Raw genomic sequence first — 24,668 nt, 5'->3', positions numbered from 1 at the left:
ATGGGATCTCGGTGTAGGCACAGGCTGGATGGTTCTTCTAAGTAGCATTATCCACCCCGAACACCCAGCAATTCATGTGTGTTATTTGGAGACTGCATAGTCAGGTGACCTGCTTTTGCTAACTATTTTAAACATCGAATATGAGTAGAACTTTTCTTGCCATAGACAGATCTCTAGTGGGAGTAAGGGCATGGGTGGGGTTGGGGGCAAGGGGAGAAGTCATCATTCCTTTCCCACCACAAATAGTTAATGATCCAGGCCATTTGGACACCGCATCTAGTTTGTTTGAGGACGATGAGTTGCTAAAGAAACATCTGGCAAGATATAGAATGTTAAATTGTAAAATAAAGCTATGGATCCCGCCAACCTTCCTCTGTCATGAGGAAGAAGCTAACTGTGTAATAAGCCTAGTAAAGGGAATGGGCTGACGTTGTGTGTCATTTGGCTGTTACAATGGTGAGTGTTGTAGACTTAACAGTGCTGCGGAGGCTATGGGGAAATAATCACCATAAGCTGTATTGGGGAAGAATCAAAGCGTGATCTGCAATGTAAACATGCACTGGACCTCTGTTTCCCTCTAGCTCACTGCTTTTGCGTACAGAGATTATTTGTCCTTTGGATACGTGTATGTTGGACTCAGAGGGACTGAAGAGTTGTCCAGACAATATAACATCAATGTCTACACCCCCACCATGATGATCTTCAAGGAACACGTTGATAAGCCTGCCGATGTGATTCAGGTATCACTTCGTGGTCTGCATCTTTGTCTGTCTGGGTTTTAAGTAAAAAATATAGTAACTGCTTTTCTGGCCTGTTTCTTACATCAGAAGTTGGTCAGTGGAGCATTTCAAACCAACTCTGGGTTGGATGTGAGCAGAAATTCGAGCTTCAGAAGGATGTCTTGAACGAATGTCAGGGAGCGAGGGAGCGCTGTAGGTTTCAACAAGGATCTTAACTTGGAGGATAACTGGGTGATAGTTTTGGTTTTCACTGGAACATAGTTTTGTAGCTAAGCTGATGGGAGGAGGGTAGGTCTTTGGGTTTCAGTGGAGCAGTGACTGTACAGAGAGTGGGCAGCTCTTAATTGATTCAGCTTTGTCAGATATCGTTAGTCTCCTTGGAAGAACCCTTGGGTCTGAGGAATTCCTTAGAGAGACTAGTCCATGAGACTTAGAGGTTTCACAGAGAAAGTGAATTAATAGTGAAAGGCTGCATATGGGATATGCCCAAACCTTTGTTCTTGTGCAGGTACACCCCAGTAAAATGCTGGGTCGTCAGAAGCCTTCGGTCACTGTTGCGCTTTCTGACAGTTGGGATTTTAATATTAGTGGATGCTCTGATTTTTTTGATTTTTTTTTTTTTTTTTCCCCCTCAGCTCCAACAGCTGTTTAATTCTCCTTCTCCAGGGGCAGTCATGAGTGGCCATGCTTCCAATCTCCCAAACATCTCTTCCATTGTGTAAAACATCTTGTTGACCTTCATCATGGTGACCCTTTAACACTAGAGCATTCATGTTCCTTGAGAGCTGAATATCCTTCTGGTTTAGCTGAACAATGCTGATCTTCTGTTTGCTTTGTCCTTTCTAGGCACGAGAGATGAAAAAGCAGCTCATTGATGACTTCCTTTCCCAGAACAAGTTCCTTCTGGCAGCCAGGCTCACCAACCAAAAACTGTTTCATGAGCTGTGTCCTGTGAAGAAGTCTCACCGTCAGCGGAAGTAAGGCTCGCTGCAATGGGAGATCCTCCTAGCCTCATGCACACCTACTCCTGGTGGCTGCTTACAGGCGACCTCTTGTTTAACTCTCTGGGGGGGTCCATAAAGGGGTTCATTGGAAGAATAGAAATTGCTAGACAGGATCAGAGCAGTGGTTCATGTAGTCCAGTATCCTGTCACCATCAGTGGCCAGTGTCAAATGCTTCACAGGGATGTCCAAGAAGCTCTTCAGTGGCAGTGATGGGACAACCTGCCCCCAGGGGAGTTTCCTCCGAACCCCTAATAATTCAAGGTTAGGTCTATATGCCTTCAGAAGCGTTGAGGGGGGTCTCTCTCTATATTTAGTATTAGAACTTTGGGTGTTCTTCTTACACATCTAAATGTCTAATCTATTTTTGAATCCTGCTAAGATCTTGGCCTCTGTCCCATGGCAATGAGTCCCAGAAGCTAATTGTGTGTGTGAAAGAGCTTCCTTTTATCAGTTTCAAACGTGCCACTCTTCAGTTCTGTTCACTATCCCTTATTCTTGTATTATGGAATAGAATACCTTGCAGTAACTCTGTGGGGACAGGAACATAGAAGATGGGAAGGACTGAGATTGGAACATTGAGCAATAGAGTGTATAAGAAGATAGACACGATGAAGTGTCTCTCTGGCTCGTCAGGGTCCGTTCGAGCTGGCAGGTTGGGTTTGTTATTCCTTTGTGTCTCTAGGCCTGCTGTGAATCCTTCATTTCATTGTGTTGTCTAGGTACTGTGTGGTTTTACTTACTGGCGAGGGTGACAAGTTTGCTAGGACCTATGAGGCATTTGTGGCCTTTGCTCTGGCAAACACGAAAGACACCGTGAGGTTTGTGCATATCTACAACGACCGTCAGCGAGACTTTGCCCATGCCTTGCTGATGGACGATGAGAAATATTGGGGGAAATCTGCCGTGAGTGTCACATTTTCCTTCTGCCTAATCTGTAATTCAGTCTCTCTTTCCCTGAACTTTACACTTTTTCACCCCAAACTCAAAAATGTTGTGGGGGGACAGAACATTGACGCTGCTTCTTTGAAATATTATGGGAGCATGTTATGGGCAGGATCAGACCTTCTACTTCTGACAAATCCTCTTGTATTGCATGGTGGTGTGCTCTGCCTCAGGTCAGATCTTCATTGTCTTGTGTATTGCAATTCTCTTCGTTTTGATCTGTCCTGATCTCAGCTCTCTAGACTCAAGCATGTGCAGAACACGACTGCCTGCCTTCTGACATGTACAAAGTGTAACCTCATCATCTTCCATTCTCATGATTCCACTGGCTCTGTTCATTTCACTGTCCAGTTCAAAATTGTCCTCTTTGATGTTAAACCCCTCGATGAACTTGCTCCTGCCAGTCTCATGGATGGACCTTGTCTCTCTCTACTCCTTCCCAAACTACTTCTGCTTATTTAGCACTGTTCCGTTCTGTCATTTCACTCTGTCACTCCAGTCTTCATGTGAGAGCTTTGTCCTCTGCAGCTCCTCCTATTTGGAATGACCTTCCTATGTCTCACCACCAAATCCACTGTTTTATTTCACATCTCTGCTGAGAAAACATCCCTCTTTTTCCTCCTTGCCTATGCTTCTTAATTACTGTCCTTCTGGCTAACTCTAATGTGATGTGGAATGCAGTGTGTAGGGAAAACACTGTACAAAATAAGTGTTATGCTTCCAAAGAACAGGAGCTGGGGTTTAGAGAACACATGCTGTTCATCTCTATTCCTGTTGGGTATTATGGAACATGCGGCGTATTTTAATACTTGTTCCCATCCCGCTGTTGTGCCCGCTCTTTGACATGGGTGTTGTGAGAGATTAACTGAAATAGCTGTTTTTAATCTGGATCCTTGTGCTGAATTCTCATTTGACACATCAAGTCTTTCTTCCGAGTTGGTATCTTTTTCCCTGAAGCTTGTGGTGATGTTGATTTGTCCAGGTGGCCATCTTGGAAAGGCGCAATAACGTAGGAAGAGTGGTCTATAAAATCTTGGAAGATGCCTGGAAGGGCAGCGAAGAGGATAACTTCATGCTTTTGGATCTTCTGGCTCAGTTAAGAACAGACCCTGGTCTTCTCTCTTCAGACACTGTCCTGCCAGACTTGAATGATGAACTTGCTCCTGTAAGTATTCTCAGTTTTGTAGAGACATAACGAACCTATGTTAGCTGGTTCTAGTTAATTCTAAGACTGCACTGCTGTTGTCCGTGATGGGAATTGTGCCTAGAGGTTTGAGTACTGGAGAGGCAAGACTCTTTCACTGTGTACTCATCAGCTTCAGGGGGCAGCCCCTGTTCTCTGAGGTAGTTGAGCTGGTTTGGACAAGGGGTGCAGAGGGGATAGTGACATAGTTGATGTGTTTCTTCACACGTGGGGGAAGAGCAGCCACCTTGTCATTGACCTGTTGTATCTTTACAGGTGTTCTTTCTCCGATGGCTCTACTCCGCAATAGAGTATGTCTCAGACGTCTGGGATAGCGTATTTCATAATAACTGGTATGGAATCCCATTTAAAATATCAGTATAGCTCTTATTTTGTGTATAGATGTAATAGCCCTCTGTCTTGCCTGAGGATAAATTCAAAAGCGTATCAAGATATGGAGGTATCTGACAGGGACAGAAGGAGGCATATATATCTTCTCTTGGAGAGAGGAGAGGAACTGTGGGCCAGTGAAGCTTGACTTCTGCCTCATCTTCTGGGTAGCTGGTTGAGCTGTGAAGCTGAGGTCTGCCCCTGGATTTTGTGCTGCTAAAAACACACTGTTCCTCTTGGCAATAGTCCTGGCTTGGCTGTCTTGCTGTGCTGGTTTTCATTAGCATTTAGGGTATTTTAAAAACATTCTTCCGTTTGTCTCCTGGCTTTTCATTAGGAGATAGGAATGATGAGAGAGCTTCCATTAAAGCCCTTCAACCAGGAGACAATCAGTTCAAGGAAAATTATATGCTATTATCTGGGGTGGAAGGAAGCTGAAAACCTGAGGCAGAGGTTGACTGTAGGAACTCAGAACTAACTGCAAACCTTCTCTCTTAGGCGGGAAATGATGCCACTTCTGTCCCTGATCTTCTCAGCCCTCTTCATTCTCTTTGGCACTGTTATCGTTCAGGCTTTCAGGTGAGTACCTACCAGACCATCTGTTGGAGCCTTACAGACCAGATTTCAGCATCTCAGTTGAAACTTACCCTATTTTAAAATGCTCCTTTGCAGTGACTCGAGCGATGAGAGAGACTCTCCTCTCCCCCAGAAAGAAGAACCCAATGAAAAGAATGAAAAGAATGACACGGCCTTCAGCAAAGAGAACAGGTTTCTCCTGCTAACTCCTTCCAGCACTAGTCAGGCCTTCTCTGCACCTCCACTTTCCTGCTCAAGAGGCTTGGTGGGGCACAGTCTTGCTCCTACTGCCTTTTCCCCAGGCAGAGAGGGCAGGTTGGGGAAGGGCAGTGGGTAGGTAGTAGGGAAGTAATGGAGCTGGTGTGACTGAAAGGCAGCATGGGAACAGCAGCGCATGGGTCAGTTTGCTGTAGCTGATATAAAGCGTGCATGGGGAATGGGCACAGCTATCGGCCTATCCGGGGAAAGCAACAAATTGAATATTTGGGACCAAAAGTCCCTTCGAGGTAGAGAACTGGAAAGTAGCTGTTACCTGAGCTGTGACTGAAACCTGTCATGTAAGGGAGCCACTGCTAAGTTCTTTGAACTAGCAACAGACTAGTGGCTATACAGCCAGCTTCTTTCCATCCACCCAACTTTCTCCGTCTCCTACATTTAAAAGCTATCCTTCTCCCGCCATACAGTCACTTAGAAACCCACGTGTTTGCCCCTAGACAAATGCTTTGTGGAGTGATGAAGGAGAAAAGACAATGATTTGCCAAATAGCATCTAATCCATAACCTTTAGCAGGCCAAAGATAAACTGTTTTAATAGATGGATAGAGGGCATAGAGGAGTGAGAGTTTTCAGGGGTTCTGCACTGTGCCAGATTAGCCAACACATTGTGACATGGGTTTTGAGTTACTTTGCACTGGGTCGCTCTTTCCTTATCGTGACCAGGTGCATTTACTGTCCTTTGCTCCTTTTTCACTTGAGTCATTCTCTCTGCCCAGCAGGATTCCCAAAAAGGGCTTTGTTGAAGTGACTGAGCTAACAGATGTTACCTATACTAGTAATCTGGTACGCCTGAGGCCAGGTCACATGAATGTGGTTCTGATCCTTTCCAACCCCACCAAAACCAGCCTGCTTCAGAAGTTTGCCCTGGAAGTCTACACGTTCACAGGGTAAGTACGGAGTTCCTCGTTGGGCTTCTGCTATGGTCTTAATGGTCTGTGTAGTGTTGTGCAGTGAATAGGCTTGGGGTGTGTATTGTTGCATTGCTTCGTCACGTGTATACTTGCATGCTTGCTCCCAAGAACATCTTCAGCTTCATGTGGGTGCTTGCACCTGTGAGAGGGCTTAAATGGGTAGCTGTTTGATAGCCAGCATTAAATGGGTTGGTGGGCTCAGTCCCCTTTGTAATGGATGGATGTCCTCCACACTGCCACTAGTGCAACTGGTGATCTCAGCGGAGAGGCCAAGGACTGGATGGGCCATGGAGCCTGAACTCTCCCCTCCAGGTCTATCTACTGCCACTTATGCTATGCCTGTGTTCGGACAAATACAGAGCTTCACTTTCCAGGGCTGTAAGTCAGTCAAAATAGTGTGCGCAAAAAATAAATTACTCCAACCCTCCTTCAGTTTTTAACTTTGATGTTTCCTGTGTGGTGTCTGGTCTGAATTGGAACACAGTCTAAATTGTCTCCCTCTCACTTCTTCCGCAGGAGCAGCTGTCTTCATTTCTCCTTCCTGAGCCTCGATAAGCATAGAGAATGGCTGGAGTATTTGTTAGAATTTGCCCAGGATGCTGCCCCCATTCCAAATCAATACGATAAACATTTCTTGGAGCGCGACTACACCGGTTACGTCCTAGCTCTAAATGGCCACAAGAAATACTTCTGCCTCTTCAAGCCTCACAGATCAGGGGATGAAGGGGGAACCATGGGGTCCTGTGAGGATTATGACCCCTTGCTACACACAGGAGAAGCCCGAGGAAAATCCTCCTGCAGTCCAGGATCCAAACAAGTTAAAAACAAATTAAGCAAGTTGTCCTTATGGATGGAACGTCTCTTAGAAGGTTCCTTACAAAGGTTCTATATTCCATCCTGGCCTGCATTAGACTGAAGGGATTTAAAAGAGATTCTAACACTACAAACTTTTTAAGATGACAACCATGGACAATTCTTTCCAGGAATAAACAATCATAACAAATGGACAGTAGGTTTTAGATGAACTCTCCTAGGCCCAGTGAGTAGAAGTATCTTCCTTCATCTTTGACCTAGGAGTGAAAGATGAAACATACTGAAGTCCTCTGTACCAAATTGTTCTTGTATTTGAATGCTGTACTATCTAAGACAAAACCCAGTCTATTTCCCTTTAATGTCCTGCTCACCGCATCGCCTCTGTCCAGTCTCTTGTTTGTTCTCAGTTGAAGAAAACCTATGAGTTCTTCGCAACGGTGACTCAGTTTGGACTGAACACAATGAACTTGTTACATAGGTCAGGTCCCCTTCCCAATGCTTAACCCATAGTGCATGGTGTGATACTGGGAAGACCCTACAGAATCTCCCCAGCCTCTGAAACTCTGAAAGGCCTCATAGCAAGCATTCTTATTTATCAGCTTTCCCTGCGGTGAGTGATTTAGGAGTGTGGTTACAGTAAATACTGTAAAGATGTTGAGCCATTTAAATGTACATTGTTTTTCAGATGCCTTTTTGCTTCTGTCGATTTTTAGACTGTCTTCTTAGAGCCATAACTTTACCCACATCCTCAGATTGTAGGCATAAGCTGCTATGAGCCAGTAGACATGTAAAAGAAAATTTCAATACCTGCTAGTGAATCAACTTGGACACCTTTCAGACAACAATGGTACATCTCTAGTACAATATCGACACTTCTTTGTATCAAGGAACTTAATTCTTTAATGATTGTATTTTTGAACTATGTTGCCCAACAAATGCTGTCATCAGATCATTTGTTACATATGGAACTAGTTTGGCTGTAGACAGATGTTTACAAGATGCGTAGTTTCAGCTTCTCTCACTTTGTTTTTATCCTCAGCTCAAAGGTTTCTGAACATACAGGTTGCCTTTTTTTTCCTTCTTTTAAACCTATGGTTCAGTGTAAAACTGGAATGGTTCTAGGCTGTGGAGTTACTGTACTTAAATATATCAAATGGGCTCTCCTACCAGCCATTTGGCTTGCCCAGGGAGCTGGCTTTTTGTTAGTGACAAGTAGTCAACAAAGATGGTCTCTTGCTGCTACCTGAACGTTAAGGTAAATGGGAAAGGTTTCTTTTCAAAGCAGGGAACTGTAATCTTGTGACACTGGTACTTCCTTTTTTCTCTCTGTTAATCCGTGTGGACACAGTCACTTTATCTGATGCTTGCTGTAAACTTAATAAACTTCTCCAAAGTGACCTCGATAGGAATCTGAGGCTTCCACGTGAATGGGTCACGTTATGGTACGTGATGGCCAATGAGTTTTCCTCTCATTCAGATTGAGATTAACTCCTGAGTAGCATTCTGAACCTTATTGTAAAGCACTCCTACAAGCATGGGGGTTTACTTAAAAACCTCACTACCCTCCGTGCTTCAACTAAGGAAAGAGCACTTGAACAATAATCATAATGCTCTTATATATAAGGGTACTGTCAGGTTAAAATATTGGACTCAACCGACCTTCCCTATGTTACTGAAACCAATGGAGTTTAATCTGTAAAGTCCTAACTCCAGCGTGAACCCTTTTGATTACTAAGCACAGGCTGTGAGAGGGAAGAAGAGGATTTTTCTTCTGAGGAGAGAGGCAGCAATAAAATGCTGAAAACCCCCATGCATTAGACTGACCCTAAACTAACCTGAAGCAGCAGACTGACTTTTCACTCTTTATGCTGTTTCTGTTGAAGCCGGTGCTTTAGTTGCCTTGGGTAATGAAATAGCCTGGTTATTTTCTTGTGTTTGTAGCCAGTTCTGCCTTTTGGGTCTTGCATGGTTTAACACAGTGCTGTAAACCCCAGAGCTGGACACACTGCAGAAAAAAATCCAAATTTAAAAAGAGAATTTTTGATACGCTAAACACAGCAGAATAATGTCTCCAGGAGTGGGTTAGGCCTAGAAGGATAATTTACAAAAGCTGGCTGTTACTATCTCTTCTGCTAGTCAGAAACCAGTGTCAAACTTTAGGGCTTTAAACTAAGGGCCCAAGTGTGCTATGTAGAAGAAAGGACCCAGGAAAAGGCTATAGGCATTACTTAAACCCTATATTGAGGCTCCAGTGGTATGTAGGCCTTGTGTTTGTTCTGTACGGAGGGGTGACTCTTACTCTGTGTATAAACATCTATTGATGTGGGTCTTGTGGAGAGACCACTCGCAGGAATACACCCTCAGGAAATAGCCAACTGTGTGTGCTACAGATTCCATTCAGTTACGGATAAAAGTGAATGTAGAACAAAGTTGCAGGAGGTCAAACCAGCTCATTTGTAAAAGTACACGATTTATTATTAGTGCATTGTATTTTTAGGGAGACGCTACGCTTTCATGGGCTCAGGCACACCTCAACTGTTCTGAATTCATCTGTTCAGCAAGGATAGCACTGCTCTGATATCCAGCTAGTTGCATTATTCATCTGGGGCAGAAGACCAGTCACAGGACCTCTCTGCTGCTTGGAATTGAATGTCTCTGCTTTCCCTCCACCCTTTTCCAGATGCTGCAAGACCATTAAGCTGGGATAATTTTTTGTCCTACTGCCCTCACTATTGCCCTTTGGTTTGCTTCATAGTGAAGGAAATGCACTCAGCCATTCTCAGTTTGTGCATGGTACTTTCTTGAGCTAAGAGCGAGGAAGTTTTCAGTGCTAATGTACTGCTCTGCGAGAAACCTAAATATAAGCTTTTTAAACGTAAAACTCCTAGAAACTGAAGTGAAACATCGTTACAACACAGGGAAACGTAGCCTAGAGTCCAAATACTGTACCTGCCCTTTCCCCTTAACTGGGTGTGGTACACAGCAGCTTCGCAGCGATGGCTGACATATATGTGGTCAGTAAAAGCTTGCCAGGAACTAATACAATAATGCAGCCTGGGAGATTGGATTGAAAAGCAGGTAAATATTTTGCACTTTTGATACTCTTGGGGGGGGGGAAGGGAATAATTTATTTGGCAAATGTCTTTTTTTAATTTTTGTTTTTGTATTTGTGAACAGGCACTGATAATGTCATTTTGTTTTAAGATTATTACAGATTCGCAACTGAAATAAACTATTTTAATGTGAGACGATGAGGTGGCCTTGCATTTTAATAGACAAACTGACAGTGCGCTGTGGCGTACGTGAGTTAATTGCAAAAGTTCGATAGCTGTTAACTGCTTGTAATTTAGCAAATGCAATGGGCTAGTTATCTCCACTCAGGCAACAGGGCTGCTTAACCAAGGACAACTGTTTCCAAAAGCTGCCCTGTATTTTAGTCAATGTTCCTATTGCCCTCCTGAAGGCTGACAGCTATGGGCCCTAGGAAAATCATGCATAAATAGGGTTTAGAAACGTCCCATCACTGCAAGGGAGAACACAGTGCCTTGGCATAAGTCCTCTCCTAAGGTAGGGCTTGGAGCTAGTGTCAGTTTGGATCCACTGCATAAAGCAGCCAGAAGAACTTCTCTTCTATTCCATGCCCATCGAAGGGAGCCAGGATGTTACATTATGTCTGTATATTGCTCTCCTCCTAGGTTTATGTTTAGTGGAAAAAAATCTTTACTAGGCACTTCCAAAAGACCCCCACATTTTAGATCATAGCCGCCAGTTTTGATATTGAAAGAATTCCAGCTGCCATCATTGGACCCATATGCTGCTAAGCCATATTACTACAGCAACACGAACATTAAGCCTTCCCCCCCCCCCCCCCCGCAATTCCAGCATCTATTCTAGCCGCTGCTTATAGCATACAAGGAGCATGAAATGACTTTGTCTGATGAGGAATGGCTTTTATTCTCTACCACAAAGCTTAGCTTTCCCTTGCCCCTTCTCTAACTGCAGAGGTGAGGGAAGGTGGAAATTAAAAGCAAAATCTGACTGAGTTGTTCCATTCAGGCTTTTTTCTTCATTCATATTATGTCGAAGTACTTGTGCGGAAAGGCTGTGAATATTAAACTCATCTTGTAGGTGAAGAGAGAGCGGTCGTGACTTGATTTGCCTAAGCTGGAGCCCGCCCTACACGGCTTTAAATCGTTTTGACTCGCGGGAGTGCGCACAGCATTTCAAATAGCAGATTTGCTCCCATGAGGGCTGTGTTACCTACAAACAAAGAAAAAACCATGACTATCCAATGGCTTCCAATTAAAGGGTCAGTCAGAAAGTCATTACCACACAAACAAGGGGTTATTTTCCAACTCTTCCTCCAATATCTAGGCCCCAATCCTGTAATTGACTCCATGTTGGCAGAGGCTCATTCAAGTCAATGACGTGCTCCTGCACAAATTCACTTGCCTGACTGAGACCGGCTGCTTAAAAGCCATACGCTAGTGAAAAGCTGTCTGTGCTGGTAAACTACCAATGTAGTTATGCTGAATGCTTTAGTTCTACCAAACTGACTTCTTGTCTTCAAATGGAATCTCTACCCCAACCCCAGGAAATAAATTAGAGTAACTGATAGTCAGCAGCTGAAACAATACACAAGTAACTTAATTCTTAGTCACGCAAGTTTCATTTGCACAGTACACTAAGGCTGTATCTACAGCGCCTGCCCCTGATTCACAGCTGGTGCTACTTCCCTAGTGAGTGCCTTGGTGGAAAGCTGTAATCTTTACCATTGTACAAGGGAAGAGAACACACTTGGTCCTGTCTGTATGTTTTGTGACGGGTTGGATCACAGAAACCCCCTGGGAACTGCCACCTGATGTGCCAAGACTACTTCTGCCCCTGCTTTCCTGCCCAGACAGCTTCGGACTTCAGTGCCCTGCCTGGTTTGAGCCAGACCCGCTAGCCGGCTGCAAACCCAGACCCAGGTCTGAACCACGTCCCCTAACAGCTGTAGGTTTAACTGAAAGCAGCTTACAGAAGTGTGCCTGTCTTTAACACTCAGATGCCCAACTCCCAATGGGGTCCAAACCCTATATAAATCTGTTTACCCTCTATAAGCTTTATACAGAGTAAAACTCATAAATTGTTCGCTCTCTATAGAACTGATAGAGAGATGCACAGCTGTTTGCCTCCCCCTCCCCCCAAGTATTAATACATACTCTGGGTTAATTAATAAGTAAAAAATGATTTTACAGAAAGTTGGATTTAAGTGGTTCCAAGTAGTAACAGACAGAACAAAGTGAATTACCAAGCAAAATAAAATAAAACCTGCCAGTCTACGTCTAGTACAGTACTAAAAACTGAATACAGATAAAATCTCACCCTTAGAGATGCTTCAATAAGATTCTTTCACAGACTGGAGCTGGACACCTTCCTAGTCTGGGCACAATCCTTTCCCCTGGTACAGCCCTTGTTCCAGCTCAGGTGGTAGCTAGGGGTTCCTCAGGATGGCTGCCACCCTTGTTCTGTTCCACCCACTTATATATCTTTTGCATCAGGCAGGAATCCTTTGTCCCTCTGGGGTCCCACCCCTCCTTCTCAGTGGAAAAACACCAGGTTAAAGATGGATTCCAGTTCAGGTGACATAATCACATGTCCTGTGAGACCCCAAGCCTTCTTCCCTCCCAGCCTGACTCACAGGAAGGCCTGCCTGCAAACAGAGCCATCCACAGTCAATTGTCCTGGTCGATGGGAGCCATCAAGCTTCCAAGCCACCATTCATGGCCCATTTGCATAACTACAATAGGCCCTCAGAGTTATATTTCATATTTCTAGTTTCTGATACAAGAGGGATACATTTATACAACTAGGATGACCACACTCAGTGGATTATAAGCTTTGTAATGATACCTTACAAGAGACCTTTTGCATGGAGCATATTCCAGTTACATTATATTCACACTCTATACAGAGAGTGCATCACAACCATTGCTACACATTGGAGCTACACCCATAGTGACCAGCTGACTTTTGCCAGCATAAATGCAACCTTAGACTCCAGGGGCAGGGCTACACTCGAAACTTCAAAGCGCTGCCGCGGGAGCGAGTGTGGTCGCGTGCCAGCGCTGGGAGAGAGCTCTCCTGGTACTCCACCTCCGCAAGGGGATTAGCTTTATCGCGCTGTAACTTGCTGCGCTCAGGGGGATGTTTTTTCACCCCCCTGAGCGAGAAAGTTGCAGCGCTGTGAAGTGCCAGTGTGGCCAGGTCTGTCCCTTTATGTGATCTCACACTAAAATCAATCTAAAGGCAGAGTGGCCCCGGGACAGGACCGTCCAGTGGTGTTATAGTCTCTACAGATCTCCAGGAACCAGATACAGTGTTTGGGGGTTTTGGTGTTTCTTAAAGCAAGCACTTCTCTCCCTGCATGAGCCCGGCTGCGTGTATATACATATGACAAAGTCAATTCCATTAGCAGAGTGTTCTGCTAAAAAGCGTGCCTTTGGCGGGACATGAACCTAATATAGCCATCATCTTATTACAGGGTGCGCTTTGCCTACCACAGTTTCTGAACATAACAGGTTCAAATATTGGTTTTTCTAAATTAAATTAGTTTTAAATGTTGTTTTTTCTTTATTGCTGTTGAAGCATGGAGTCGCCTCTGTCACCAAGGGCAGGACCGATGTCTCTTTGCATTTACCTGGCTGCCACAGCAGTACAGAGGAAGGATTGCTTAGTGGTTAAAGCACTGGACTTTGAGTCCAGAAAACTGGCTTTTATTTACTGCCTCCACCAGCAAATTTGGTGAGTGAGCTGTGACAGGTCCTGTCGCCTCCCTGTAGCTCAGTTTCCCCCATCTGAAAAGGGAGCGACCAGGGGACCAAGTGGATCAGATCACTAGTGGCTGAGGTGCTTGCACTGAAGGTGCTATAGAACTGCAGAATGGAAGTACAGGTTTACACAAACACAGCAGTTCATTCACAAGTGCTTCTTACCTTCCAGCTGTTTCGAGTACTGAGCTGAGTTTCGACTAACGCTGAGGAATCCATATCTTGGTTATACAAGAGCTGTGGCCTCTCTTGTTTACACAGCACTATTTGTCCCCGACATCCTGGTGGTCACACACTCTAGCATACCCTGAAATCGCTGTTGCTAGATTTCTAAAGACTACTCTGCATTTTCTTAAATATTCTCATGCACCATGCTGTTTGAATTGTTGGTAATACACAGAGTAGGAATAGCTGACTATAAGTAAAAAGAAAAGGAGTACTTGTGGCACCTTAGAGACTAACCAATTTATTTGAGCATAAGCTTTTTTGTAGCTCACGAAAGCTTATGCTCAAATAAATTGGTTAGTCTCTAAGGTGCCACAGGTACTCCTTTTCTTTTTGCGAATACAGACTAACACGGCTGCTACTCTGAAACCTGACTATAAGTATTTCCGACAGCCATCACTATATTCTCTAGGGATGCTCAAACTGTCCAGGACCAAATATCTGTCGTTTTGTTTTGAACTCTAGACAGCGTCCAGTGCCCACAGCTAAACAGGACCCAATCTACTACTGACAAACATGGTATGCAACAGTTCTCTAAGTTTGATTTATTGTCCCAAATATTTCCTGTGACTCACCAGAAGCATCATAGATTGGTGCAACTTCAACAAGGTCACATCCCACTATATTCAGTCCTTGGCACCCACGAATGATCTCCAAAGCCTAGGGAAGGTAAGAAAGGGCTAGTTACTAGGTACCCAAATTGTTAACTTTGAAAACACTCTATATATTTAAATAGCCGAGGGGGTGTTTTGGTTTTTAAACACAGCTGACATGAAATCTGAGAAGATACAGTCTGAGATCACTGCTGTAACCCAGTGCCCTTTGTTTGTTACATGCTGACCCGGAGTGAGCGGAAAGCAGAGGATTAGATGTATAAATACTGAGACACCATCAAACTGTATATCAGCTCAATCTCCCTTAGCAGTGGCTTTTCCTATACTAGAAGGGTAAATTCCAATCTCTCTCTAGATTATAGGCAGGACACAATAGGAGTTCTCAATGATTTCAGTTCCCGCTCTGCCAGGTTTCCTGTTTAAAGACTTCTAAATCCCATTTAGATCCTTGACCCTTAGATTCATCCCCAAGACTCCTGTCCCCGACCAGATGAAGGTCTTCACGATCGGGTTCCCCATCGGGGGATCGGAGATGGACGGGATTGGAGCTGAGTCTGAGAGAGCAAGAGGACTGTGAGAGACAGCAAGAGTCCAAGAAAGAGCTGCAGAAGCAACAGCAGCATGAACCGGCGATGGTGGAGTGGAGAGGCCTAGGGGACCTCCCAGGGGTGAGTGGGGATAGACCCCGGGGTGCCAGTTCCGCAGGGAACCTCAAGACTAAATTGCTGCCCCTGGTTAAGGAAAGGGGGGGATGTGGATGCCCACCTCACTGCCTTTGAGCAGGCTGGAGATTTGAACCAGGGGGACCCTGCGGAAAAGCCCCGGTGTCTAGCTCCCTTGCTGGGTCCAAAGGCGATAGATTCCGTCAGCCAGATGGGTGGGGAGGTGGACAGGCTCCCACTCCTGACCCCAACCTATATGTCTGTGTGGAGTTTCCTGGGGCCAGGCCCCTCGGACCTCCAGTGGGAGCAGAAGGTGATGGTCAATGGGGAGACATTCCTGGGGCGGCGAGATCCTGGGACAGAGAGAACTGGTGTCAGGCCCGTGCAGCCTCAGATGCTGAGGGGCCGTGTGTGCTGGGTGAGGGTCCCAGGGATGAAGCCCCTCACCCTGCCTATGGCCCAGATCCCTGTGCAGACCCAGGAGGGGTGGGGCTCCAGGATACCAGCTGCGAGACCCTGTTGTGGGGTGACTGTGCCTCTTTGGGACAGGATCCAGGCCCTGCTCCTGCAACTGCTGAGAGTTTGAATTTGAATCAGGGAACCAATCGGTGGAGAGGGAAATGGTCAGTGAAAATGCAGATGACCTGGCTGGCAGGGGGGAGGAGCTGCTAGGTTCAGGCTACCTGCCTGTCTGTAACCAGACCCCTGGGGCTCCCCGCCCCCTTGCATACCGGAGAGGGCGCTCACGCTGGCTCTGATGCAGTGAGGAAAGCAGCGAGCTCGCTGCCTGCCCCACTGGGACAGCAAGGGCAGCGCTGAGCACAGTGGGAGCTGAGACCCCAGCTGAGTGGGGGAGACACAGGCAGGGCAGGGGATCTGTTGGGAGTGGCAAGGTGCTTGGTAAGGAAAGTTTGGATGAGCCTAGGCAGCCTTGTGATCTGATGGCTTTGTCTAGTCAGCAGGGTGGGAAGGCGAGGAGAGTGGAAGATGAGTGTCCCTGAACCTTACCTGTTAGCTGGGTGGAGAATTGTGACAGTGAAGGAAATGCGCCTGTGTCTGTCAGGGGTATTGACTTGCCTATGGAGGGAGCTACCCTGATCTCCAAGCAGCTGTCTGTGAACTTCCCTGTGTGCTGGGACAAGGGGAATGAGATCCCAAGCTGTGTGTCTGGGAAAGGAGAAAGTGTGTCCGGGGGAGGGATAGCTCAGTGGTTTGAGCATTGGCCTGCTAAACCTAGGGTTGTGAGTTCAATCCTCAAGGGGGCCATTTAGGGATTTGGGGCAAAAATTAGGGCTTGGTCCTGCTTTGAGCAGGGGGTTGGACTAGATGACCTCCTGAGGTCCCTTCCAATCCTGATATTCTATGATTTCTAGGGGCGGACAGTGTAAGCCCTGGGACTTCCTTTAAAGGGAGCCAGGTTTTCCCTGCATCCACTCTGCACATCCAGAAATGAAGTCTGAGCATCTCCTTACCTGAGCAGGTGTGAGACCAGCAATTTCAGGTGTCCCTGTGCCAGGGGCATATGCAGGGTCCAATCCATCAATATCAAAGCTGATGTAAATGGGCTTGGCTCCCATCTGCTTTCTCACCTCCCCCATCAGTGGTACCAATGACTTCAGCCAGCAGTCTTCAGCCAGGACGACACGGAAACCCTGGTGGAGGAAGAAGAAGAAAGGTTGGCTTCACCTGCCTGAAACACGCTGCTGGGGAAAGGAAACGGGTGGAGAGAGCAGGGTCCAGTGTAATGTTTATGCAAACAGCTCTAACTGGCCAAAGCAAGTGTCTTCTGCGGATCACAACTGGTGCTTCCAGCCATTCTGTGGTCTCGCATTTGCTCCCTCTTCCATTATGCCCCCCACGTAGGACAGACTATGGTCTCCACCTGCCCTTACACAAGTAGCGCTTTTCCCACAGGTGAAGCTGTTCAGGGCATATGCTGCTGGAAACAGCACAGATAGGAGAGCAATGAGGGAGCAGGGGTGCCTTTCCCTTGCCATCTGGTGCAAAAGGAGGAGAGGGGGACAATAAATGAAAAGAATGGCAGCGGGTGGCTTTTGTCCTGCGCTAAGTGTCTTAGTTGCAGGGACTGGAGTGGGAGAAGTGTTCCATGCCACGGCATCAGTTAATGAACAATATCATCTTGCACCTGTTGTCTGAGGATCTCACATCACACACACTCAGCAGCCGTCTCAGGAAGAAGAGGGACATTTTGTTATTCCCAGCACTGAAATCAATGGCCATTTTGGCCCTGACTGCACAGGCTGGGCCCGGCGGAGAGTAGAGAAGGTTTTGGCAGCGGTATACGCTACCTGGTCCCAGCAGTATTTGTAGGGATCCGGGGTGTAGGATGAGCCTCTGATTCCGATCTGAACCACGCGTTTGCAGTCCAGGAGCCCCTCGTCCACGCAGCGTCGGAATGGCGTCCCATGGTAGATCTTCTCCCCCAGCGCTGTGTCTCCTGTGTCGGTATGAGCATCCACGTGCACCAGTCCCACGGGACCATGCCTAATTGGGACAGGGCAGGCACAAACACGGCCTTAGCTCCAGCTCCATGCTCACATGCATTTGTGTGGATGCTTTGGTTAACACAGGTGCTTACAGTATGTGATAGACCGAGACCAGTGGGGTACAGGAGTCTGGTAGAAGGCAAATATACTGGCCACAGGATGACTAGTTTTCGGTTCCCTGAGTGACCAGAGCAGGGGCTGCCCTAGAGCAATCAGGAACCTGCTAGAACCAATTAAGACACCTGGAGCCAATTAAGAACTTACTCGAATCAATTATGGCAGGCAGACTAATCAGGACACCTGGTTTTTAAAAAGGACCTCCCATCAGTTAGTGGCGGCTGGGGGGAGGGCATGCCCTGGAGGACTGAGGAGTACAAGCATGATCAGGCTTCAGAAGGAAGATCCTGCGGTGAGGATAAAGAAGGTGCTGGGGGGAGGCCATGGGGAAGTAGCTGTAGCTGTCACACAGCTGATACAGGAGACTTAGACAGCTACTATCCACAGGGCCCTGGGCTGGAACCCGGTGTAGAGGGTGGGCCTGGGTTCCCCCCAACTCCCGATTGGACACAGGAGGAGTTGACCTGGGCTGTGAGCAACACCAGAAGGGAAGGTCTAATTTGGAAAGGGATCTGGCTTGTCCCTCACCCCCTAGGTGGGACAACAGAGACGGTGGAGAAGTTTCCCCCACGCTGGCCGGTGATGAGGTCAGCGCCTCTAGCAGAAGCGGCCAAACTGAGGGCTGCCGTGAATCTCTGAGGGGAGCAAATCTGCCAAAAAGCGCAGGACCCCCCAAAGCAAAGGAGGAACTTTATCATAAGTAGTGCTGACCTTGTTCAATCCTTCAGCATAAAATCTTGGATTCTTCACAATGATAGAGATCTAGATGCCAAACAGATCATACAATTGATTTGTCAAGGTCTTCTTCCCACCCTAGATTCCTATGGCTTCAGCCTTCTGAGAAGGCATCTTTCTATTCAGCAGATTCAGGAAGGCAATAAGCACATGATCTCTCGCCAATTAACTCTAGGGCAAAGATAGCCAGAGACAGAGTGCAGACACAAGATGCCAGCTGGGATCAGCACAAACAAGCTCTGAGTAAGTGAGAGGAGCAAACAGGAAGATTGCCAGCATCTAGCTATTGATTGACAGATACTGCTGCAGCCCAACTTTATCCCTCACATGACTCTCCACCCTGTCTGATTACACGAACCCTGGAACCCCAAATGTCTGAGGAGCCATTGGAAAGATAAGAAGTACAGTAGGAAGCTAAGACGGCTCCATCAGAAGCTCTTTAATGACCTGAAAATTAAAAAGGAAGCCTACAAAAACGTGGAAGCATGGACAAATTGCTGATGATGAGTATAAAAGAATAGCACAAGCATGTAGGGACAAAATCAGAAAGACGGGCACAAAATGAGTTACACCTACCAAGCGACATAAAAGGCAATAAGAAGAGGTTCTGTGAATACATGAGTAGGATTAGAGACACAAAGGAAAGTGTAGGTCCTCCATTTAGCAGAGAGGGAGAGCTAATAACTGACGACATTAAGAAGGCTGAGCTGTGTAATGCCTGAATACTACAGTCTTCACTAAAAAGATAAATTGTGACCCAATACTTAACACAATTAATGTTAAGAACAAGAAGGAAGGAATGCAAGCCAAAATAGAGAAAGAACAAGTTAAAGAATATTTCTTTAAATTGGATGTATTCAAGTCAGCAGAGCCTGATGAAATTCATTTTAGGGTACTTAAGGAACTAGCTGGGGAAATCTCAGAACTGTTCATGATTATGTTTGAGAACCCAGGGAGGGTAAGTAAGGTCCCAGAGGACTGGAGAAAAGCAAACATTGTAATGATCTTTAAAAAGGGGAACAAAGAGGACCCGGGGAATTATAGACCAGTCAGCCTAACTTCGATAGATGAAAGAATCTGGAATATATTATTAAGTAATAAATTTGTAAGCACCTACAGGATACTAGGGTTATAAAGAATAGCCAAAAGGGATTCGTCAAGAAGAAATCATGCCAACCCCACCAAATTTCTTTTTCGACAGGGTTACTGGTCTAGTTGACTGGGGGGAAGCTGTAGACATGATGTGTCTAGATTTCAGTATGGCTTTGGACAGAGTCCCACGTAACAGTCTCATAAGCAAACTAGCAAAATGTAGTCAAGATGAAATTACTTTAAGGTGGGTGCAAAACTGGTCGAAGACTGTACTCAAAGAGTATTTATCAAAGGTCTGCTGTCAAATTGGGAGGCCACATCTGGTGGGGTCCCGTAGGGGTCTATCCTGAGTTCAGTGCTATTCAACATTTTCATTAATGACTTGGCTAATGGAATGGAGAGGATGTTCGAAACATTGCAGATGACACCAAGCCGTGAGGGGTCGCTAGCACTTCGGAGGACGGTATGAGAATTCAAAACAATTTTGACAAATTGGAGAATTGGTATGAAATCAACAAGATGAAATTAAATAAGGACAAGTGCAAAGCAGTACACGAGGAAGAAAAAATCAAACGCACAACTACAAAATGGAGAATAACTGGGAGGTGGTCAGACTGCTGAAAAGGATGTGGGGGTTATAGTAGATCATAAGTTGATTATAAGCCAAAAATGTGATGCTGTGGCGAAAAAGGCTAACAACATTCTGGGGTGTATAAACGGGAGTGTTGTAGGTAAGACAAGGGAGGTAAATTGCCCCACTACACACAGCAATAATGAAGCCTCTGCTGGGGTATTGTGTCCAGGTCTGGGCACCACACTTTAAGAAAGATATGGACAAATTGGAGAGAGTCCAGAGGAGAGCAACCAAAATGATAAAAGGGTTAGGAAGCCTGACCTCTGAGGAAAAGTTACCAAAAATTGGGCATGTTTAATCTTGAGAAAAGACTTTAAACTTACTTTTCTGCCACTGCCTGCAGGATCGGGTATGTTATTGTGTGATCCCCACCTGCAACGGGACAGGGAACAGAGAACATGCTACATAATAAGAACAAGCCAGCACTGATCAGATATATTTTCCAGTCATAGCAAGCTACACTCATATTGCACCTCTCCTCTCATAGGGGAACACATCCGCACTTCACAAAGAGAGAGCTCATCCTTTCGAAGCAACAGCCTTTATTCATCTAACTACCTTCCCTGCAGCTTTAAATTGGTGGCAGATAGTATAAAAAGGGGCAGCTTCTCTTTTTAAAAGCTCTCAAAAATCCAGCTGGCTGTCACTCTCTTGCTGCAGCTGGGACTCAAGGCCAGCTTCTGAATGCAGATCCCAGATATACAGCCCTCTCTCGCCGCAGCAGGCTGGGGGAGAGGTGCCCCTCCCCCAGCCCCAGAGCTGAATCAGCAGCAGCAAAGGTCTGGGAGCAGCTGCAGGAGACTGAATTATCTCAGCGGGGAGGAGAGAGTAGCTCTGTTGCACTCTCAAGACCCTGTTAATAAATTAGTCTGTATCCATTGCAGTGTATGGGGCAAAAGGAGGGAGGTGGCTTTAATGGATCCTGCTATTCTTCTGGGTGCCCACTTTCTGGTGTTTTAACTGCAAAGCATGAGATTGGGCCCAGCCCTGGGTTCCTTACCCATCGTGAGGGGAATGCAGCCAGCTGCCACAATCTTCTGATAGGCTTCTCGGATTTGCCTGCAGCTGTCCTGCAGGTTGTAGAGGTTCACGTTCACATCACCAATGTCAGCAACTACGAGGGAATGGAAAGGTGCTGCCCCAGTGCTGGGGTTATACGTTCTCACCATGCCCGACTCTGCTCGAATATGGCGAGGGCCGAACCTGGAAGGGAAAGAATCCCACACTTCGTTATCTGGGATGGTTCGAGGACGAAACTTGTATAGAACCCGGGGATTCTGAACACATGGCTGGTTGGGCACACACACCTCCTAGACACTTAGGAGCTGAAGGCTGGAAAGACCATTGGGGCAAATGTTTCAAGTGGGACTATATTGTGGTTGTGATAGTCTACGTCAGATGCATAATGAGTATGGCCGAATGGTTTCAACAGACAGGTCATCTGTAGATCCAGGCAGAGAGCTTACTGCAAATCAAGAGTGCACGCAAAGATTTTCACATGTGACTCTGATTCTGGGTGGCCAACCTGAGAAGATTTTCAGGGGCCTGCTTTTCAGATATGCTGAACACCCACCTTTTCAACCTCCGCTCCCTTTAAAGTGTCTAAATTGTCAGGTGCTTTTGAAACTCTTTGCCAGTCACACTAGGTTTACAAGAAAGTCTCTGACTGGAGCCACACATGATCCATCTGCTGAAGTGCTTAGGCCATGCTCACGACCGGAAAGCCTGAAACGGGCGTCTCCCTGCAGCATCCAGTCACGCTCAATGGACACTCACAGACACTATTAGGTTTGCTGTCTCCACAGAGACAATGTACACATTAACCTGTTAGATTAGCTGAAGACTCCTACTTACTTCAACATAACAGCACTGAGATTAGGGTGATCAGATGTCGCTATATTAGGGGCTTTGTCTTATATGCGCAACTATCCCCCACCTGCCCCCCCCCCAAAAAAGTATCCTGATTTTTCGCACTGCTATCTGGTCACCCTAACGGAGACGGTCTATAGTAAAACTAAGAATAAGTTTATTAATAAAGAACCTAGATGTAAATGATACTAAGCCAGAGGAAAACAGACTGGTATGGTTACAAACCAAATATGCTTTCTAGTGACTAAGGATTATTTTTAGCAAGTTATAAACTTCGCCTAAGCAGGTTACTCACTCAATCAAATTCCCCGCAACTCCAGCCGTTTAGGTAAGAGGAATGCACAGCCTCAGTGTTCCCATAAGTGATGGATAACTAGAATGTCTTTTTGCTCTACTTTATCTTGCCAAAGTCCATTGTCTTTGGATCAGGAGCCGGGAAGACTTCCTAGGAGCGCAGACTCTGTCCCCAATATGCTGCCGTTTGTTAGCTTGATTGCTGTGTTTACCTCATATATAAATGTACTTTCATTGTCCTTTGGCTTATAGAGGTTGATCGAAACCAGGGGTGGGCAAACTATGGGCCGCAGGCCAGATCTGGCCCTTCAGGGCTTCGAATCCGTCCCGTGGGATTGCCAGCCCCGCGCCTCTCCAATAAGTGGCCGGCACCACGTTCCTGCGGCCCCTGGGAGGAGTGGGGGCAGAGGGTTCCGCGCACTGCCCTCACCTGCAGACACCGCCCCCCACAGCCCCCATTGGCCAGGAACAGAGAACCGTGGCCAACGGGAGCTTCAGGGGAGGTACCCACAGACGAGGGCAGCACGTGGAGCCCTTTGCCCCCCCATTTCCCGGGGCCGAGGGACGTGGTGCTGGCCGCTTCCGGGAGCGGCGTCTCGCTAGGGCAGGCAGGGAGCCTGCCATAGCCCTGCTGCCACCCCGGAGCAGCTCAAGGTAAGTGGTGCCAGGCTGGAGCCCGCATCCCTCCTGCACCCCGACCCCCCCTTCCTTGATCCCCCCTGCTGCACCCCTCCTGCACCCCAACCCCCTGCCCTGAGCCTCCTGCCACACCCCACACCCCTTCTGCACCCCAACCCCCTGAGCCCCCTGCCGCACCCCAACCTCCTGCCCTGAGCCCCCTCCTGCACACCGCACTCCCTCCCACACCCTGCACTCCCTCCCACACCCCAACCCCCTGCCCCAGCCCTACATTCATGGCCCTACATGCAATTTCCCCGTCCAGATGTGGCCCTCAGCCCAAAAAGTTTGCCCACCTCTGACCTAGACCGGTAAATCCGCATTCCTTTGTCTCAGGCAAGTTGGTTTATCAACTCTCTCCACAACGTATTATAGGAACGTATTTTCAGCACCCATACATAACTCTATGCAGCACCCATACATACATCACGCTGATATTCACGACCAGCATGTTACCAGTTTTCATAAAAGACTTTACTCAATGTGCTTTTATAGTACAATAATATTATATTCAGTCGGTTGATTCAATTGCAAATTCTTTGGGGTTCAGACCCTTGTTCTCCCTCTGGGGTGTCTGGACCCTGACTGTCACATTACAGAACCACTCAGACAACTGGCACCTTCATTAGCAGCCCGAACAGGACTGAATGGGTACCAAGAGCAGACCACCCTCTCCCGCTTTTTCTTGGTCCCTGCAGGACGCGCCCAAGGCAGACTGGCAGGGCAGTACGGGAAACCTTGCATTCTGCCATATCTGTTCCCTGGAATAACAAGAGGCCTGCACGCTACCGGGCAGTCGGTCCCAGTCTTTCATCAGCACTGACTCCCCTGGGATTTTTCTTGAATAGCCCCTATCCCATGGGTTGTGGCTTCCTCCTCCTCAGCTCTTAGCCTAACAGCTGCCCCTTACCTTGCACCAGGACGGTTGGAGGTTCCCGTGTCAAGGGGCACCCCAACAAAAGCAGCATCTAATCCCTCTGGTGAAGTCTGAACGGGCAGCTTCATCATGGAGCAGACCCCCACGGGCCTGGCTACGAATTCAGCACTGGGAGGCATATTGAAGCTAGAACCAGCGAGAAAGCGGCGAGGGGCACCATGCCCAGCGAGCACACGCTCCAAGCCCCCATGATGGAAGCCAGGCAGGGAGCCAGCTGCAACGGGGTGAGCTGTGGCCCATGCACACGGGCTAGCTCTGGGGCTGCTCAGCAAAGGTGGCTGGAGCTTGGCTGCCAGGAAAGTTGCCGAGAACTTCCGAAGGCAGAGTCGCTCCTTGCAGAGCATTCTCCAGAGCAGCTGGCTGCCTCGCAGAAAGAGGGCCTCCATCTGCACCCCCTGCTTAGCCCTCCTCCCCCAGCACAGCAGACACCTCCAGAGCTGGCCCTTCAGGTTCAAAGCAGAGAGTGGCTGGGGTAGCAGAGACAGACAGCACTCATTCCACCCCCCTCATTCCCTTCCCCCTGGCAGGTTCAAAGTGCAACACCGAGATCCACACCTCCCTCTGTTCCTCCAGGCCAAGAGCAGAGATACAGCAGCTTTAAACTCCTACCCTTTCCCCATAATCTATTCCCACTCCCCCTGCCCCCTCCCCCGTTTC

General features: G+C 47.1%; 2 protein-coding genes across 4 annotated transcripts in view; one reads left to right on the top strand and one right to left on the bottom strand.

The window, feature by feature from the left end:
* DNAJC16 (DnaJ heat shock protein family (Hsp40) member C16) overlaps nucleotides 1–10,081 on the top strand; it is an 18,583-nt gene extending 8,502 nt beyond the window's left edge. For 2 of the 3 annotated variants that reach the window (XM_027829913.3, XM_027829914.3), the window contains exons 7-15: nucleotides 582–740; nucleotides 1,587–1,717; nucleotides 2,465–2,648; nucleotides 3,670–3,852; nucleotides 4,147–4,223; nucleotides 4,759–4,839; nucleotides 4,933–5,028; nucleotides 5,828–5,998; nucleotides 6,539–10,081. In XM_027829913.3, coding sequence (XP_027685714.2) covers nucleotides 582–740; nucleotides 1,587–1,717; nucleotides 2,465–2,648; nucleotides 3,670–3,852; nucleotides 4,147–4,223; nucleotides 4,759–4,839; nucleotides 4,933–5,028; nucleotides 5,828–5,998; nucleotides 6,539–6,938 — 1,482 coding nt within the window. In that variant the 3' untranslated portion in view covers nucleotides 6,939–10,081. The remainder of the gene's footprint in view (nucleotides 1–581; nucleotides 741–1,586; nucleotides 1,718–2,464; nucleotides 2,649–3,669; nucleotides 3,853–4,146; nucleotides 4,224–4,758; nucleotides 4,840–4,932; nucleotides 5,029–5,827; nucleotides 5,999–6,538) is intronic. The other variant, XM_037881311.2, reaches the window with a different exon arrangement.
* AGMAT (agmatinase) lies at nucleotides 9,286–24,668 on the bottom strand. Its single transcript, XM_007067718.4, has 7 exons — nucleotides 23,985–24,668; nucleotides 21,234–21,436; nucleotides 20,557–20,605; nucleotides 17,458–17,653; nucleotides 16,621–16,800; nucleotides 14,448–14,532; nucleotides 9,286–11,095 (listed from the first exon to the last, which is right to left on the bottom strand). Exons 1-7 carry the CDS (start codon nucleotides 24,395–24,397, stop codon nucleotides 11,022–11,024), a joined length of 1,200 nt encoding a protein of 399 aa, XP_007067780.2. The 5' UTR covers nucleotides 24,398–24,668; the 3' UTR covers nucleotides 9,286–11,021.

This window comes from Chelonia mydas, chromosome 18, assembly GCF_015237465.2.
Source record: "Chelonia mydas isolate rCheMyd1 chromosome 18, rCheMyd1.pri.v2, whole genome shotgun sequence".
In the NCBI taxonomy this organism is placed as follows: domain Eukaryota; kingdom Metazoa; phylum Chordata; order Testudines; family Cheloniidae; genus Chelonia; species Chelonia mydas.
This window is presented reverse-complemented; position numbering and strand designations above follow the sequence as displayed.

Bases quoted from the DNA above. Each gene is read 5' to 3' on its own strand.
- AGMAT (XM_007067718.4), bottom strand. From the start codon at position 24,397: ATGGAGGCCCTCTTTCTGCGAGGCAGCCAGCTGCTCTGGAGAATGCTC. The intron at 16,801-17,457 runs GTAGCGTATACC...TTCCTCCACCAG, and splicing joins ACAAATACTGCTGGGACCAG to GGTTTCCGTGTCGTCCTGGC. The intron at 14,533-16,620 runs GTAAGGAGATGC...TACCTTCCCTAG, and splicing joins CTGGTCTCACACCTGCTCAG to GCTTTGGAGATCATTCGTGG.